The 18,680-nt window shown below is 34.4% G+C and overlaps 2 protein-coding genes across 3 annotated transcripts in view; both read left to right on the plus strand.

Moving 5' to 3' along the window:
• Positions 1-18,680, plus strand: part of LOC115218502 — a 50,524-nt gene that overhangs the window by 15,377 nt on the left and 16,467 nt on the right. The window lies entirely within an intron of this gene.
• On the plus strand, positions 736-13,851 carry LOC115218383. Of its 2 annotated transcripts, none has more exons than XM_029788162.2 (4): positions 736-1,024; positions 2,767-2,982; positions 7,479-7,562; positions 13,252-13,851. In XM_029788162.2, the coding sequence occupies exons 1-4, from the start codon at positions 895-897 to the stop codon at positions 13,578-13,580; spliced, it is 759 nt and encodes a 252-aa protein (XP_029644022.1). In that variant the 5' UTR covers positions 736-894; the 3' UTR covers positions 13,581-13,851. The 2 variants fall into 2 exon arrangements, with proteins under 2 accessions (XP_029644022.1, XP_029644021.1); XM_029788161.2 differs by having other exon boundaries at positions 741-1,024; positions 13,249-13,851.

The raw sequence follows: 18,680 nt of genomic DNA on the forward strand, positions 1-18,680 counted from the left end.
CGCAGTCTCGACCTATATCGCAAATAGGCATAAAAATATTGTGTAAATTTTATAATTATAAAATTTACATTATTTTGTACATACGATTATATCAGCCTGCGGACGCAGTAAAATGGGCTCGAGGGCGTAATTTCACACGCAGACGGGGGTTTCCTCACCCCTACTTTAAGTAAAAGAAAATACAGGAATATCAGTTAATTATGATTTTATTCTACATATTCCCCTTATAAGTGGAAATTTTACCGGTGAGTGTGTTAAATTATAAGGCACAAAACGAAAATGACTTTCCCCAGAGACAACAGAATGAGAAAGATAATATATGGAAAAAGAACTGATAAGGCTACAAAGTCTCTGTCAATCTGGGGAAATGTGCAGTTACACATTACTGCTTTTCCTTCGTCTTACCTCGTTGAATCTAGTTTCAACCGTGTAACTAACTTACTGTCAAAATTTCTGTAACCGACTCGACATTTTAGAAAGAGATGTTATTCAATTATCATTGAGAACGTTGGAGCCGAATGTTGCTAGACTAGCTGAGTAACATTAACCACAAAGTTTGCATTAAGTAAAGTAGCACTAAATTACTATCTTCTTTTAATAAATACATTCCTATATATTTATGACTGATTTTACAAATGAATATTCATTTTCCACGGAATTTAGCAGTTACTTCTTCAGGAAATATGATAACTACACATTGGAAACCTATCCTAAACTTGAATATATTAAATAGTTTCTAAAGGTCGTTCTTGTCTTTGTTGCTTTCTTTTAATTGCCTTATCTGTGGAACAACTTATATCCTGGTGTTGGTCAATCTCATAAATGCAGAAAATTCCGTGCAGATGTTCCCTATCCGAATGCTTTCTGCTACAGTTTCTTTCACATTAGCGAAAGATGTCGAATTTTGAGCAGAGAAAAGAAATTGAGACCACGATTATAAAAATGAATGCAGTCTTCTACTTGGCCCTGGTGTTTGGTCTAGGGACATGTGGTGTGGTGAAAACGGAGCCAAAGATAAACGAAGGTAAGCACTGTTTCAATTCAATACAATATAGATTTTTTACAATATATATACACTCATGCACACAAGCGTGCACACTCATGCAGACGCACACACACCCACATACAAATGTATACGTATGTGTGTGTGTATACACACACAGACACACAAACACACACGCATATATATATACGCGCAGGCTAATGAGATCGCTAGTGATCTCAATATGCCTGTTTGCCTGTGAGACATGGACACTGGCTGCAGAAATCGAAAGAAGAATGCAGGCTACGGAGAGAAAATGTTTCAGACTTTTGGGAATGTCATAAAAAGATTGTGTCACAAATGAGGAAATGAAAAGAATAAGTCAGGTAATAGGGCCCTATGAGGAACTTCTTACTATAGTAAAGAAACCCAAGTTCGTGGAGTTTGGGCATGTCATCCACTCATCAGGAATGGCCAAAACGATCCTTCAGGGAACAGTCGAATGTGCCATACGCAGAGGCAGACAAGGAAAAGAGGCGGGAAGACGACATCTGTGAGTGAACAGGCCTAAAAATGAAAGACGCAGTGCAAGAGGCAGAAGAGAGAGACAGGTGAAAGGATCTTGTCGCAACGTCATCAATGGCGCTCCTACGGTCAACCAGACAACGGGATATATAATTTAATGTAATATATATTTATATATATTGCTGTACGTACAAAGTGTGCATTTGTACCTATATGCTACATTTTTATATATACGTGTGTATGTATGAATCTATGTACGTAAGTATGTCTGAATATATCTGTCTGTCTTTAAGTATGCATACTAGCAGGCATGTATGTGTAAGTATGCACGTATAAAATGTGCATTTGTATATACATGCCACACTTTTGTATATATGTATGTATGTATGAATGTATGTATGTAAGTGTATCTGCATATATGTCATTCTGTCTCTAAGTATGTATGTTAGCATGCATGTATACGTGTCTGTATGTAAATATGCAATTCTGTTAGTATGATTATCAGCATATTCATGTTAACATTTCTATTCATTGGAAGATAGACAAGTATCTTCTTAGCTAATTACCTTCCTAGTAATATGTAACTAACTAATGCAAATTGACAAGCTGGCTTTATCTATATCTATATATCTTCCTAGACGTTTACCTAAATATTTAGTGCGCTGTTTACCTACATATCTAGCCCTTTTACTGCTGAAATCAGATAAATATGCTCAAAATTACATAACCCTTCACTGTGGAAAGCAGTTTTATATAACAATCTATCTTTTGTTGGGAATGTCATATTTGAAACTATGTTCTATTGATATATGTGAAGTTTTCTGAGGTAAAGTTGTTTTTGTTTGTTCCTTCTCGAGCCATGCCTGGCTCATATGGGTCGGTTTCTTGGTTTCTTTGGCGTATAGGTTCCCCACCTGGATGGGACGCCGGTCCGTCGCAAGTGACCTGCAAGATGCAGGAGGAAAGAGTGAGAGAAAGTTGTGGCGAAAGAGTCAGCAAAAGTTCGCCATTACCTTCAGCCGGAGCCGCGTGGAGGTTAGGTGTTTCGCTCATAAATACACACATCCACCGGTCTGAAATTCGAACACGCGATCTATCGACCGCAAGTTCGCTGCTCTAACCACTAGGCCATGTGCCTCCACTACTGAGGTAAAGGGATTGCAAATGATACCAGTTCTATTTTTTAACAGATATTTAACATTGATACCGGAACAACCATAAAATTTAACTCAGTACTTTATTTCACATTATATTTACAGATGAAATCGTTGCTACTGCAACTATCTTGAAAGAAATTACAGAACACCAAGTTAATGGAGAAGTCGAAAATTCTGTGTTGGATATCGAGTCGCAAGATGAAAAATTGAGCACTGATGTATTCAACAATGATGATGTGAAGAACAGTGAGGTAATGAGATGTCATTGGAGAGCAGTTTTAGGAAACTGCACCCTATCCGCTCCCCATGTTGCGCTTTGTATGTATTTTGCAGTTTACACTTATTTGCAGTTTACACTTATTTTCTGAATGTTAAAATGAATGATGTTTGTTGTGGGAAATACATCGCAAATACGAAGTAATAAGGACTTTCTTTGTGGATAGTAGAAATTCAAAAATCACAGCCCATATTTTCCTGAATAAATAGCCTCTTCATAACGAAAAAACGAACTGTTACTAGCAAATGTATGTATGTATGTCTGAGCACAAATGTTATGTCACGACAGAATTCAATTGCTATTAAATTAGTTTGGACAGAATAAAGCTGGTGATAAGAAAACGACTAGATTAATATTATTACGGCGGCGAATCGTTATCGCGTCGGGCAAAATGCTATTCAACGTTTCATCCTTCTTTACTTCTTGAATTCAAATTCCGTCAAGGTAGACTTTGCCTTTTATTCCATTCAGGGTCGATAAAATAAGTACCAGTATAGAACTGGGATCGACGTAACGGCAAACGAAATACGGCTACGCATTTCGCCCGGCGTGTTAACGTTTCTGCCAGCTCGCCGCCTTCCACTTAGCCTTTCTTCCCAGCGTGCTGATCTTGTACCACAATGTGAGACTATAATTATCATTATTACTACTATTTTTATTACTTGGCAAGCTGGCAGAATGGTTAGCACGCCAGCTGAAAAGCTTCCCATCATCACGTCCTAAGCTCAAATTTCGTTAAGGTCAAATTTACCTTTCATTTCTTCGGGGTCGGTAAAATAAGCACCAGTTGAGCGTGGAGGTCAATGTAATATGACTTAACCCTCACCAATATGGTTATCCCTGTGCCCAGCTTTCATATTATTATTATTATTATTATTGTCGCTATTCAACATTTGCTAGTTTCATGTAAATTTCAACTGCATCACCTTCTACACCTCCGTGTAGCAATGTGTCTTCGTTTTTGTTAGAAAGTGCAAATTCTTCCCGGTAATGTATCGTATCAGTTTCTTCTGTTATGGGATCTATTGCAGTCTTTTGTTGTATTACTGACTGTATTGTTTGTCGCTTTTATACTTTGTTTGAAGTGAAGCAGTGGTCTTGTGTGGCGAGAATCAGTCCTTCCGTTTCAGCTTTTAATCCAGAACTTTTGCGTCATTTTTGGCTTTGGCTCACCTCTTTTTAAACCTTGTAAGGTATTGGCCTCTGAAGGATTTTTCTCTCCATTTCTTCTGTAGTATGTTTTGTAGTTATGTTTTCGTGTTGTTCCTTTTTTCTATGATCATTTCTACTATGGTGTCATCTGAGACCAGTGCACCTGTGTAGTTTTTTTTTTGTTGAATTTTGTCCCCTCCTTGTTTATAGAGAAAAGCATTTTCTTTTTTGTTTTTCGTGTTGCTTTATTACATGTAGTAGACGTTCACTTTTTGTTTCTAAGTACTTTTCTAGTCCACTGTTGTTATCTTATAATAGTTTTCTACCTATATCAGGCCACAGCCGCCTTCATAGCGGAATACATATATTCTGTCTGCGTCTGCTTTGGGGTAGTGACATCACTATGCTGTTAATAGTTCTCTGGTTTTACCATATAAGTTTCCAAAGTCACTGATCTTTCAGTTTATTATGTTGAAGCTGTTATTTATGACTGGTATGTCCAGCGTGCTTATCTCTATTATTTAGTATTTAGTATTAGTCTAACTCTTCTGTAATTCTCTTTCCTAATTTTCTCTTTCATTTCTGTGTGTCGCATTCTAGCTATTTCAGCTTTTCCTAGATATCTGTATGGGCGATTGTGGTCAAACTCTATGATTTCTGTGTTTATGTTGAGTGCAGTGCTTCAATGTTGAGTAATTTGCTCTTCTCAGTGACACTTTGGCTCATATGTACAGCACCAAGCTCATTTCGATGTCTTTGCTGGAAATATGGGCAATTCTTTTAGAAAGTTTCTCTGTTCCGTGGTATTTTGAGTGAATTTTTTAAAAATCGTCCATGTAGAGATTTATTGTTTGCCCATAACATCTATAACCCATGGTGGTTTTATATAAGAAATTTATTATTGGGATTAGAGCAAGGCAGAAAAGTAGGGAAAATCACTCTTCTAATGGGTTTATCATTATTATTATTACTCTTTACTATTTTTACTCTTTTACTCGTTTCAGTCATGTGACTGTGGCCATGCTAGAGCACCACCTTTAGTCGAGCAAATCGACCCTAGGACATATTCTTTATAAACCTAGTATTTAGTCTATCGGTCTCTTTTGCCGAACCGCTAAGTTACGGGGACGTAAGCATACCAGTATCGGTTGTCAAGCGATGTTGTGGGGAAAAACACAGACACACAAACATACACACACACACACACACACATATATGAATATATATATATATATATATATATATATATATATTCATATATGTGTGTGTGTGTATGTTTGTATATATATATATATATATATATATATATATATATATATATATATATATATATATACATACATATATATGACAAGCTTCTTTCAGTTTCCGTCTACCAAATCCACTCACAAGGCTTTAATCGACCCGAGGCTATAGTAGAAGACACTAGCCCAAGGTGCCACGCAGTGGGACTGAACCCGGAACCATGTGGTTCGTAAGCAAGCTACTTACCACACATTGAATATTATTATTATTATTATTATTATTATTATTATTATTATTATTATTATTATTATTATTATTATTATTACTTTTTTTTTCTTCTTTCAAATTTTCTTCCATTTCTTGCCGAGTGTCTTCCCGACTCCTAGGGCAAAGAAACTCATAGTGTATATTGGTAGGCCATTAAACCAAACTCAGTAGTTCGTTCATTTTTTTAAGTTAACTTAAAATACATGAGCAGCAACAGTTCTCACATCAACAATGCTCTTCTCAATACGTGTGATGTACCAGTTAAGACAATCTTTTGCACTTCTTGCAGGGATGGTAAGCCAGGGATCATTCGCATATAATTTTCGGTTCCCTTCTTGATCCTTCCTAGTGCTCCTACGATCACTGGTATTGTACGCGTCTTGAGATGCCACATTTTCTCAATTTCAATGAGTAGGTCTTTATATTTTCTGAGCTTGTCAAACTCTTTCGCTGAGATATTATGATCACAGGGGATGCTCATGTCGATCAATAAGCAAACCTTATTGTTTTGGTCTTTCACAACAATATCTGGTTTATTGGCCTTGATGGTTCGGTCTGTATGTACTGGAAAGTCCCACAGAATGGTTACACTTTCTCCTTCAGTTACAGCCTCAGGGTGGTGATTATACCACTTGTCGGCAGTTTTGATATTGTAATGCCGACTTATTAGCCAGTGGAGATATTGGACAACTCTGTCATGTCTTAATTTATATTCCACTGGTGCTAAGACTTTACATCCAGAGATTAGGTGGTCCACTGTTTCAATCATGTCGTTGCAGAATCGGCATTTTGGGTCTGCTCCATTTTTCATCACATTGGCCTGGTAGTTCCGGGTTAATAGGCTTTGGTCTTGAGCAGCCAGGATGAAACCTTCGCTCTCTGCTTTTAGCCCTGAGCTCCGCAGCCACTGATGGGTTTGCTTCTGGTCAACATCAGCTTGTTTGCTGCGGGTCACATATTGCCGTGCAGAGGTTTCTCCTCCCACCTATCAGCCAATTGCTCGTGCGCTTTTTTCATTGCCATCATTTTCACCTTCTTTGCAACAATAGTTGCCGTACTTCCCTCGGGTTGTTCAGTTTGGGTATCCTGCACGAGATCAATAGCAAATCTTTTGCTTTCCTTGATGATAGAATGAAGCTTCTTTCGTCTCTCGTGATTTTCCACGAGCTTTAGCATCCAGTCATTCGATATTTCGAGATATTTGGCCAGTCCAATTGTGGTTGTTTTGTAAGCTAGTTCAAATTGGATCAGGCCTCGACCTCCTTGGGCTCTGGGAAGGTAAAGGCGATCTACGTCTGCCTTTGGGTGGTGCATCCTATTACAACTTATTATTATTATTATTATTATTATTATTATTATTATTATTATTATTATTATTATTATTATTATTATTATTATTATTATTATTATTATTATTAGTCGACTTCGCCTTCCATACTTTTCAGGGACGATGAAATATATACCTGCCAAGTTTTTTGGTCCATATGATCAACCTGCTCCCTCTTTTGAAAACTGCTGGCCTTAATGCCACATTTGAAACCATTAAAAAGTCACTTATCGATACATGATAGGCAGCGAGTTTTGCCTTGGAGAATTGTGACAAAATAAAGTCTCGAATTAAAAATGGAAGTCATTAAGTCACGAGGATAAAGGAAACATTAAAAAATCATCCGATTGTTTCTGGTTGAGGAGACAGAACATGTCGAAAGACCTGCGCCCTAGAAATGTTTGTGCCCAAGTCATCGTAAATGGGGGAAGTTTTTCTCCTATGACGTACACTATAAGGACAAGCATATTTTACATCTGAAAATGCAGATATATATTATGAATAAATATGCAAATAATCACGAATATATTAATTCTATTTTTTTAGTTAGTGTTTATATGAGAGTTGCCAAACAAGGACTGGACGTTTCCGTGATGTATCATCATCGGGAAGTTGATAGCATTCATATGGGTGAGTAATTCATTTTTCTTTTATTAATATAGTGTTTTGGAAGGGTCATTTTCCCAGTAAGAAATACACGAATTTGTTCTGTTTCACTTCATTTTGTTACTTGTTAAGGAATTGGTGGTGAACTGGCAGAATCACTAGCACGCCAGAAATAATTCATAGCGGAATATATTCCGGTATTGCTTTCTAAGTTCATATACTGCCGAGGTGGACTTTGCTATTCATCCTTCCGGGTTGATAAAATAAGTAGCAGTTGATTAATGAAGTCGATGTGATCGACTAGACCCTCTCCCAAACTTTCCGGCCTAGCACCCATTTGTAGAAAAACAAATCATTATTTGTCAACGAACCAACTGAGCAATTAAATTATCAATTGCTTAACTAATTAAACAGTAAAATGATTTCCTTGCTATTCACTACGAAATAACTATGACAAAAAACCGGTCGATTGATTATCAACTTAAACAATCGATTAGTTGATTGTTTAACTAGTTGACTAAAAAAAATGAGTAGAAGTGAATTCGTCTGAATTTTTGTGTCGCTGAATTCATTGTGTTTTTAACTCAGCAAAACCATAAGAGATGATATCTTAGGAAAATATTGCTACAGCAACTTGCTTACCAACTGAATGTATGCATTAGGAATGCTATATAGATACTCTTTCACTCTTTTACTCTTTTTACTCTGGCTATGCTGGAGCACCGCCTTTAGTCGAGGAAATAGACCCCAGGACTTATTCTTTGAAAGCCTAATACTTATTCTATCGGTTTCTTTTGTCGAACCGCTAAGTTACTGGGACGTAAACACACCAGCATCGGTTTTCAAGGGTTGTTGGGGTGACAAACACAGACACACAAACAAACACACACACATACATGTATATATATACATATATACGACGGGCTTCTTTCTGTTTCCGTCTACCAGATCCACTTTGGTCGGCCCGAGGGTATAGTAGAAGATGGCAACTCTTAAATTAAATACTGCCGCAATTACCTCTACCTCTTATATATATATATATATATATATATATATATATATATATATATATATATATATATATATATATATATAGCAATAATTAAGATTCAGTTGAATTAGATACTTACGTTGAAGCACCAAGTCAGTCCGGTATTATCTGCACAGCTCGAAGTAGGGTGAATAAAATCAAAATAAGCAACAGGATTTCAAATAGTAATGCAATACGACCGTTTCAAGCGTCTCTATTTAATTGAACATTGCAATCATTACATCAATTTGAATACAGTACTATTTTCAGCTACACAAAAAAAATATGGAATTTCAACAGATAGGATACATTAGTATAATTTCTCTTAAATGTCTAACAGAATAAGAAAATGGAAGAATATTCGTGTTGTCGCTTTTGTAGTAAAAGTGGCGAAGAAAAATGACTTCAATTTCTTAGAATAGCATGGAGGATAGTGGAGTCATAAGGTTGTAATTCATTTGAAATTCCTTTGTCTGTTTATCATCTACTAAAATCTGAGACTAGAAGATTGTGTATATTTAGAATAAGGAACAGAGTGAGTTGACAGCTCATGGCTAGCCATTGGTCATAAATATTGTCATAGGTATCCCTCTCCCCCTAAGAGGAAAGAAATAAAACTTTAGAAAGAGTCAATTAGATAGAAGTCACTGTCTATAAAAAACAGGCAGAGTAGGGGGTAGACATAAATAATGATTTTAATTACCAATTAAAGGGGCAAGACACTAAGAAAATTAAGATACTGACACAAGGAAACTATTATTAGGAGCACGATGGGTGAACGTTTATAAGCAATATTATTATGTTGTATAGAAATGGAATAAAATTTTAGAATTCAAGAAAATGATATCATAACCAAAATAGCTAAAAGGTATGTATGTATCAATTATGAACATTAAAAGGGAGATCACTATTATGTAGAATCAATTTAATACTTCTTTACTTAATTAATTATTAGGTGGTTTCTATAAAGCCTGCTCAAGCCACTTACGCATGGAATATCTAGAGAGATATACAAACTATCTATTGATTTGAAGCGATGAATCAGAAGCGGGATAATAAGATAATGGTAATACATAGGCATAATTAAATATAAAGAATAAAATATGAAGCATAGAATATAAATATACTCGAAAATGTGTAGTGACATAGTTAGGTGTAAAGTGTAAAAATAATGCATGCAGATATATATATATATATATATATACATACAAAAAGGATTTATTAAAAATATATATGCATATACATGTATACTGACAAGCACAAATATGTGTGTATATGAATATATATATATATTATATTATATATATATATATATATATATATATTATATATATATACACACAATATATATATATATATATATATTTGTATATATATATATATATATATTTATATATATATATACATATATACAAATATATATACGCTTATATGAAAGAATATAAAAAGTGATAAATGATAGTAGATAATTAAGGTAAGGGTATCAAAATAAGAAAAAAAAATAGCAAGTATTTGTAGAAAATAATAAGAAAGACATATAGCATACATATAAAGAGAAAGGGGATGACATTTAGAGGCAGGGAAGAGATAAAGGTGACCTAAAAAGGAGGTAAAAGATAGGAAGTAGTGCAGGCAGTTAAAGGGTGTACAAAACGAAGTTTTATAGATTGTAATATTACAGGTGTTATTGTATGCATGATTTTATAGCCTCTAGTGGGGTAAAGGATTTAGTCAAGGGAGAATTACGTTCATAAAATCACACCAAATCTGCATAATATGACTGGTAGGGTAGAAATTCGTAGAAAGGAAAAACAATGTAATCACCAAAATCAGATGAAGTCAGACTAACTAGACAAGGGTTATTATGGGATAATAATATATATAGCACACCATATGACACAACACATAGCATATAACATATGTAATATAATACACTCTACCATATAACAAAATATCCCATGATTTTATATTTTATCTTAGAGGATAAGTTATAACGGATGCGACACCAAAATTAATTCCCACCATCAAAGTTCAAGTATAATAATTGTAATATTGTTAGTTTCGAAAATACTTAAATGTGCGGGTGATGCTATGGATGCATGATACCCTAAGGTCTAATCTATTATTAATAAGGTTGTTCTTGTCTCTGTAATAAAAAAAATCACATAAATTTCGATAGAGCAAGGCTCACACCCATATCGATTATCTCTATGAAGCTGCACTCTCCGTATTATATTCCATTTAAGGCTAAAATCAGTCCCGCTTTCTTTTAGTTTCCAAATCTTACTAGATAATGACGTATTATCGGCCTTTTTTCTATCTTCTTATTCTGTTAGATTTTTAAGAAAAATTATATTAATGTATTCCTACCTGTTGAAATTCTTACCTTTCTATGGTATTTATTCCCATGCTGGCCACTTGATAATATCGATATTTAAATATCGATATTATCTTTATATATATATATATATATATATGCACACATACATACATATAGAGAGATAGAGAGAAAGATGCATACATATAAACATATATATATATATATATACACCAGAGTTAGCATATAAATGTGAAACTAGATGGGAAAATAGCACTCGAATACCGGAGAAAGGTTAATATGCTTCATTAATAAAGCTGCAAAGACATAAAAAAGTATTTCACTTTCCCGTTCGTCGGGCATTTCTGGTTGAGATTTTCTCAACCAAAACTGTCCGACGAACGTGAACGTGAAACTCTGAGTAACAGTTTTTGTGATGTCTGTGCAGCTTTATTAATGAAGCATATTAACCTTTCTCCGGTATTCGAGTACTATTTTCCATCTAGTTTCACATTTATATGCTTACTCTGGTATATATATATATATATATATATATATATATATATATATATATATATATATATTATATAGAGGGCATTATTACACATAAATGCCTCACACTAAGAGGGACATAAGTCATTTCTACCAAAAATTTCACTAATCATACCCAATGTAGCTATCTACCAGATAATTTCTTGTTAATATTCCTTATTAAGAAGTTATCCTTAATTGTTAAATTTATATATATATATATATATATATATATATATATATACATATTATAAATCAAGAGTAGGACATAATGAACACAAGCGGAAATCCAACAAAACACAACATGTGGAAAAATAGACGATAATATAAACGGTAAACAGAACAAAAACAAGATGAACGAGCCATTCGCAACCGATTTCCTTTTCAGCGAATGGTATATGTACTATGACATATCATGTATGTATGTATATGTATGTATGCATATTATTATTAGTGTTATTATTATTTTTTTTATTATTATTATTATTATTTTCTTCTTCTTTCAAATTTACTTCCATTTCTTGCCGAGTGTCTTCCCGACTCCTAGGGCAAAGAAACTCATAGTATACATTGGTAGGCCATTAAACTAAACTCAATAGTTCGTTCATTTTTTTTTCTTTAAAGTTAAATTAAAATACATGGGTAGTAATAGTTCTCACAGCGACAATGCTCTTCTCAATACGTGTGATGTACCAGTTAAGACAATCTTTTGCACTTCTTGCAGGGATGGTAAGCCAGGGATCATTCTTATATAATTTTCGGCTCCCTTCTTGATCATTCCTAGTGCTCCTACGATCACTGGTATTGTACGCGTCTTGAGATGCCACATTTTCTCAATTTCAATGAGCAGATCTTTATATTTTCTGAGCTTGTCAAACTCTTTCGCCGAGATATTATGATCACAGGGGATGCTCATGTCAATCAATAAGCAAACTTTATTGTTTTTGTCTTTCACAACAATATCTGGTTTATTGGCTTTGATGGTTCGGTCTGTATGTACTGGAAAGTCCCACAGAATCGTTACACTTTCTCCTTCAGTTACAGCCTCAGGGTGGTGATTATACCACTTGTCGGCAGTTTTGATATTGTAATGCCGACTTATTAGCCAGTGTAGATATTGGCCAACTCTGTCATGTCTTCTTCTTCTTCTTCTTCTTCTTCTTCTTCTTCTTCTTCTTCTTCTTCTTCTTCTTCTTCTTCTTCTTCTTCTTCTTCTTCTTCTTCTTCTCTTCTTCTTCTTCTTCTTCTTCTTCTTCTTATTGTTATTATTATATTATTATTATTATTATTATTGTATTGTTATTAATATATATATAATATATATATATATATATATATATATATATATATATATATATAAAGAAATATGTTACAAAACGAAATAGAAACTACACGTGGAATGTAAGGGGAAAGTAAGAAGAAAAATAAGCGAAAATGCTCATTGGAAATCAAAAAAATAAAGGCTTTTTATGAAAAGTAACGATAGATATATACAATTAGATGAACTGAGGTAGGAATAAAAGTAATAAAAGTCATTATTGTGAATTGTTAAAGATGATTTAAAAGCATACCGCTTACGTGAATTTATTAATCACTATACATATATGTGTGTGTTTGCTTGTCAGTGTGTGCGTGAGAGAGAGAGTGTGTGTGTGACTCACTTCAAGTATGCACTCACATATTCCCTCTCTCTCTCAAGCATACATATACACTTACACACACTCTCACACACACACGCACACACACATACACACACACAAACTTGCATATATACATATAAATCTTGCAGTGTTCACCCATGCTTAATTCCTATATTCATACGTGTTTTGCAGCAGACAAGAGTACCAGGTTTATGTTTTTCGTCGTTTTAGACTCTAGCTATCTATTGAGAGTCACAGAAAGTAGAAGAAACAAAAGTCAAGTTACTGTATGTTTTCGACTGAGAGTGAGACATGCGTTCAGCAAAACATTTTACAATTTCGGTTGTACCAGCAATATTTACAAAGTAACTGAAAGTCAAACAGTGGTGGAAGTCACCAATTGGAATTTCATTCTTTCAAATTCTTTGGAGTTTGATGTTGATACTGACAAAACCGAGAATGTCGAAAACTTTATTGAATCAAATCAAAATGAAAATTCTCTCACTTGGCACAAAGATGTCTAGAAGCGAAAGGTTCTTGAATAACATGGGCAATAATACTTTCATTCATTTATAATCAGTTAAAAACATAAATTAATATCACAAAGTTGATTAAATAGTGAAGTATACTGATAGCTAAAAAACCAATATGTAACAGGTTGGTAATATATTATATTGATTAAACAGTAAAGTTCATTTATAGGTAGGAATAAAGAAACAATGGGTAACAAATCTATCATAAACACAAAAGAATATAAGAAAATATTTTCTGCTTAATAAATATTTGATTGATGTATGTTTTGTTTTGTTTTGATTTTGATTTTCTTTTCATTTCATTCTACAATATGTTTTGGGTATCGTAATACAATGGAAATATCTCAACTATTATGACATACGGCATTGTTCCTTTAATATATCTAATACAATAAAATTTTCGTTGGTCAGTACAAACTCACATTTCTTGTATAAAAAACGGAATATATAAATAATAGAAATTTTATAGAGTTGGTTAATGTAATCAAATGCTCATGTAATACCGTGTTTCTCAATGCATACATTTTCGATTTAATCCTTTGTACAGAGAACTGTATCTCAGTTGCATCTCAGTTGTTGTTTGTTATATATTGTAATTTACATAAAGAACACTGTTGTAATTATCTATCTATCAACTGAGTGAATAAATTAAAATCTAAATATTTTGTAATTACTTCGATGCAAAATATACATATATCTCAAATGAAGTGGCTGCTATATCGCTCAACCGAGATAAATACAACTGAGGTAAATAAATAATCAACAAAGTTTTAGAAATTCTCCATCTAATGATTATTTAGGCATTTGTGCAAGTGAAAATTCAAAATATTTAAATTTTTCAAAATGAAGTAAGAGGATGATCAACTACAACAAGCAATAAGGATATTTTACAATATTTCTCAATCCGAAACAGAATCATAAATACTCAGCACCACTATTAGAAATGACTTTATCTACAGACATTATTCCATAACACGTGTTTGTGAGAAGCTGTGGACAGGGAACAACTTGCACAAGCTGTGCGAAAAGGTCATGTCAGTCGTTTTTTTTTGTTTTTGTTTTAGATATAATTTTTATAGTAAATTACTTTAATTTCTTTCAGAAAATATTTCTTCCTATATTGTGACTATGAAAAATTCTTTCTGGAAAAGTTACACATACACACACACACACACGCACATGCACGAAAACATATACATATACCACACCTGCTTACACACACCTACATATACAGATTATTATCATCATTATGTAAAACGGATTGTTTCCGCTGCATGTAAAACTCCGTTTTTCAGATCATACACACATACACATACATGCGCTCATTCATTCATTCATATATATATAATATAATATTATATATGTGCATATACATTTATGCGCAATATATATATACATATATATACACACAGGGGATCGTCTAAATTACACAAAAACGAAAATATGACTGACATCTCATTTTAGCAGATATATTTACCAAAGTTACATAAAAATATCTTGAAGTACTAAAGAGTAAACTTGTTCAGTAAAATCCCAATTGGCTTCATCCACGGATTCTAGATGAGTGCGAAATCTGCTGCAACTTTTCTGAACGGTCTCCTTGTTAAAGTTGGTGAATGCCGCCATAATCCTTGCCTTCAGTCATCTTTGGTGTCACAGTGAGTTATGTTGGTCTTCCGCTCAACTGCGTCCCAGACATAATAATGACGGGGGTTACAATCTGGGTAGATACGTGGCCACATGTTAGAGGTGATGTGGTCGCAGGAATTGTCTGACATCCATGACTGGATTCTCTTGCTTGTGTGGTATGGTACATAGTTCTGTTGCCAGAGATAGGATCTTCCAGCAGCCACCCACTTGACCCACGGTAGCACTACCTCCTCTAAGCACTTGATGTAGGTATTCGTGTTGAGGGTGAGGCCGTGTGGGAAGATGAATGGGAGCATAAAGTCGCTATCACTGGTGAGCACTCCAAACACCATGTCGTTTCCATAGTGAATTGCGTCATGGTACTATTTTACTCACAAGCAGTGTCCAACTGACTCTACTATACTGTGTATTCGACAAACTCAAAAACAAACAATGCATATGGGTGAAATAAAAAATATAAAATGGTGACAATTTATACATCGCACAGTGTGTGTGTGTATGTGCGTTATAATATATATATATATATATATATATATATATATATATATATATATTATATAATTAACATCTAATATAGGATAGAATTTTTCGAAAAAAATTGTATCAATGGCCAGCATATTAAAAAATACCTTTAAAGGTTAAATTTATAAACAATTTATCAGGTCCGATATGGTAATAACGGAAATTTTGGGGAAATTTATGTCGGCTTTCTTGAAACACGTGTGCTTGTAGTGATAAATTATTGACGTAGTGTCTATTTTCGGCATATTTTGGCATTGGAAATTTTTTCTTTTGTCCTTACTTATAAATTATATATATATTATATATATTATATATATATATATTATATATATATATATATATATATATATAGAGAGAGAGAGAGAGAGAGAGAGACAACTGATGATGTCCAGAGGTGCTGAGTATAGAAAACACTCACTAGAGGTTCGATTGGAGAAGGAATGAAGGAATTCATGTATGCTCAGTAGCGGTGGTTGAAACCGACAGTTCAGCCAATGTAGACCCTTGCTTGTTGTGAGCGTGTAGTTATTACTCGGCGTTTATAGGCTAAATTATTGTGTAGACAAGTGTATAGAGTTGGGATACACGGCACTTGCAAATTTTTCTACTGGCACTGGATTTGAAAGTCATCCCTGCACAACTCTGGTTCGTACGATCAGTTACCACCATAGAAGTACGGGAGGTATTATCACTGCCGAAGTCGAGCTGTTATATACGGTCTCTCTATTTACTCTCATTTCTGTCTACCTACTTCAGTGTTCACCCTCTTCCCCCAACTTGCTTTCATTCTTTGAATTTCCTCTTGCCTCCCTGCTATCATTTACAACTCAATATCTTCCTCCATGTTAATACTCACCCACCTCTGTTTTGTCATCGTACCTGTCCTCAGTTGTATAGCCTCCATCATCCATGATTATTAAAGTTTATTCTCAGATCTAACAACGGCGTCTTCCTTTTCAATACTACTCATCCTACCCCTTTCACACTCATCTCCTCACTCACTACTTCTACTTTTACTTCTCTCAATTACCTGGTCACTAACCACTCCCTCTTTTTCGGCCTCTTCTATTTCTTCTTGCCCTTCCTCTACTTCAATATCTTTTCGCCCTCCATCACTGAGCCGCAAACCCATCCTCCTTCCACCTATTTCTATTTGCCTCCTTCTTCCCTCATTCTACCCTTAAATTCCATTCATTATGACCCTCGGCGTTAGAAGCCAATCTCTCCTCCCCGAAGACGGGGTCCTGATTTACAATAATTCTTATATCCATCTACTACTGGTGACATATAAGTGACATTTTTCACATACCATCTACCAATATTACAACTATTATGTAATTTCGAGGCCCTAGAAACAGCTGTTGGTCATGAAATACCATGCGCTCTCCCCTAAGTCTTCTGTATATTGTGTAGTCCATGTAAATCTGTTCAGTAAATATACAAATATCTTTATGCTTATACACGAATGTTGAACTTCCGAATATTCAGTTTTTGTTTCTCCTATATAACCCTATATATATTTACAAGCATATGCTTTTATTGTTTTGCTTGTTTTAGTCATTTGACTGCGGCCACGCTGGAGCACCGCCTTTAGTTGAGCAAAGCACCCCAGGACATTCTTTGTAAGCCTAGTACATATTCTATCGGTCTCTTTTGTCGAACCGTTAAGTTACGGGGATTAAAAGTCCTTTTTTTGTATAATCGTATCAATTCGATTATGTAGAAGACAGAATCGAAAAAGTTTGTAATAATTCGTAAAAATGAAAAGGTTATGAGGGATCTTAGCACGTGCATACATCATAATTCCACCGATTCAGCGTTCGGCCAATTGTTTTTATTAAAGCTTATGTTTTGTAGTGCGTTATTTTTGCAGTTAATATATCTTATTAATTCAATCATTTTTCTTAAAATATCAAATGCACGTTCTGATAATAACTGCTTTGTAGTATTTCATCTTCTAGGTCTCTGCTTTATCGGATCACTAGCAGTATCGCCCGGCGTTGCTCAGGTTTGTAAGGGAAATAACTATAAAGCATTTTTAGAGAGTTATAGCCAAAAAATAGCAAAAAAATGGAAAAAAATGATGGTAAATTTTTTTTGAGATTTAAAAAAGGTGGAGTTGCGTCCCCATGACAGTTTATGGTTTGTGTTTCTGATTCTCGACCCCATGTCGAATTTATCGATTGTTTTCAGAACTGGGGGAACTTTTCAAAATTTTCGCTGCGTTAGTTTTGAATTATGACATTGGGCTATGTGTGTGTCAAGTTTCATCAGAATCGGTTGAAAGCCGTGGTCAGGGTGAGGGTACAAGCAAACAGACACACAGAAACACGCACAGACAAACTGCCGTTTATATAGAGAGAGATTAGTTATACATTTATGTATTTCATCCACGAAATCCTGGGCTGCTACTTTTCACAAAGGCTTTTGTGGTTTCTTTACATTATATCTATCTATCTATCTATCTATCTATCTATCTATCTATCTATCTATCTATCTATCTATCTGTCTGTCTGTCTGTCTGTCTGTCTGTCTGTCTGTCTGTCTGTCTATCTATCTATCTATCTATCTATCTATCTTCTATCTATCTATCTATCTATATCTGTGTATAAATATTGCAGCTTCGAAGATATTTGTTGGACATTATTCAAGAGGAACAAAAACCGTTTGATTCACTTCAACATTTGAATTTAACTTGTGTCAAAATAATTTTCGTCGCTCTGAAACCGCCACCTCTTCACTGACAAAACTTCGTGCTGGAGGTCGCAGTTTCAGAGTGACGAAAATATTTTGACACAAATTAAATTTAAATGTTGAAGTGAATCAAACGGTTTTTCTATGTCCTTAAATGGCTTACAAATATCTTCCTCGCTGAAATTGTTTTTGTTTTAGCACACGATCTTTAATCAAGTCAATTGC

Source organism: Octopus sinensis, linkage group LG13 (assembly GCF_006345805.1).
Source record: "Octopus sinensis linkage group LG13, ASM634580v1, whole genome shotgun sequence".
NCBI lineage: Eukaryota > Metazoa > Mollusca > Cephalopoda > Octopoda > Octopodidae > Octopus > Octopus sinensis.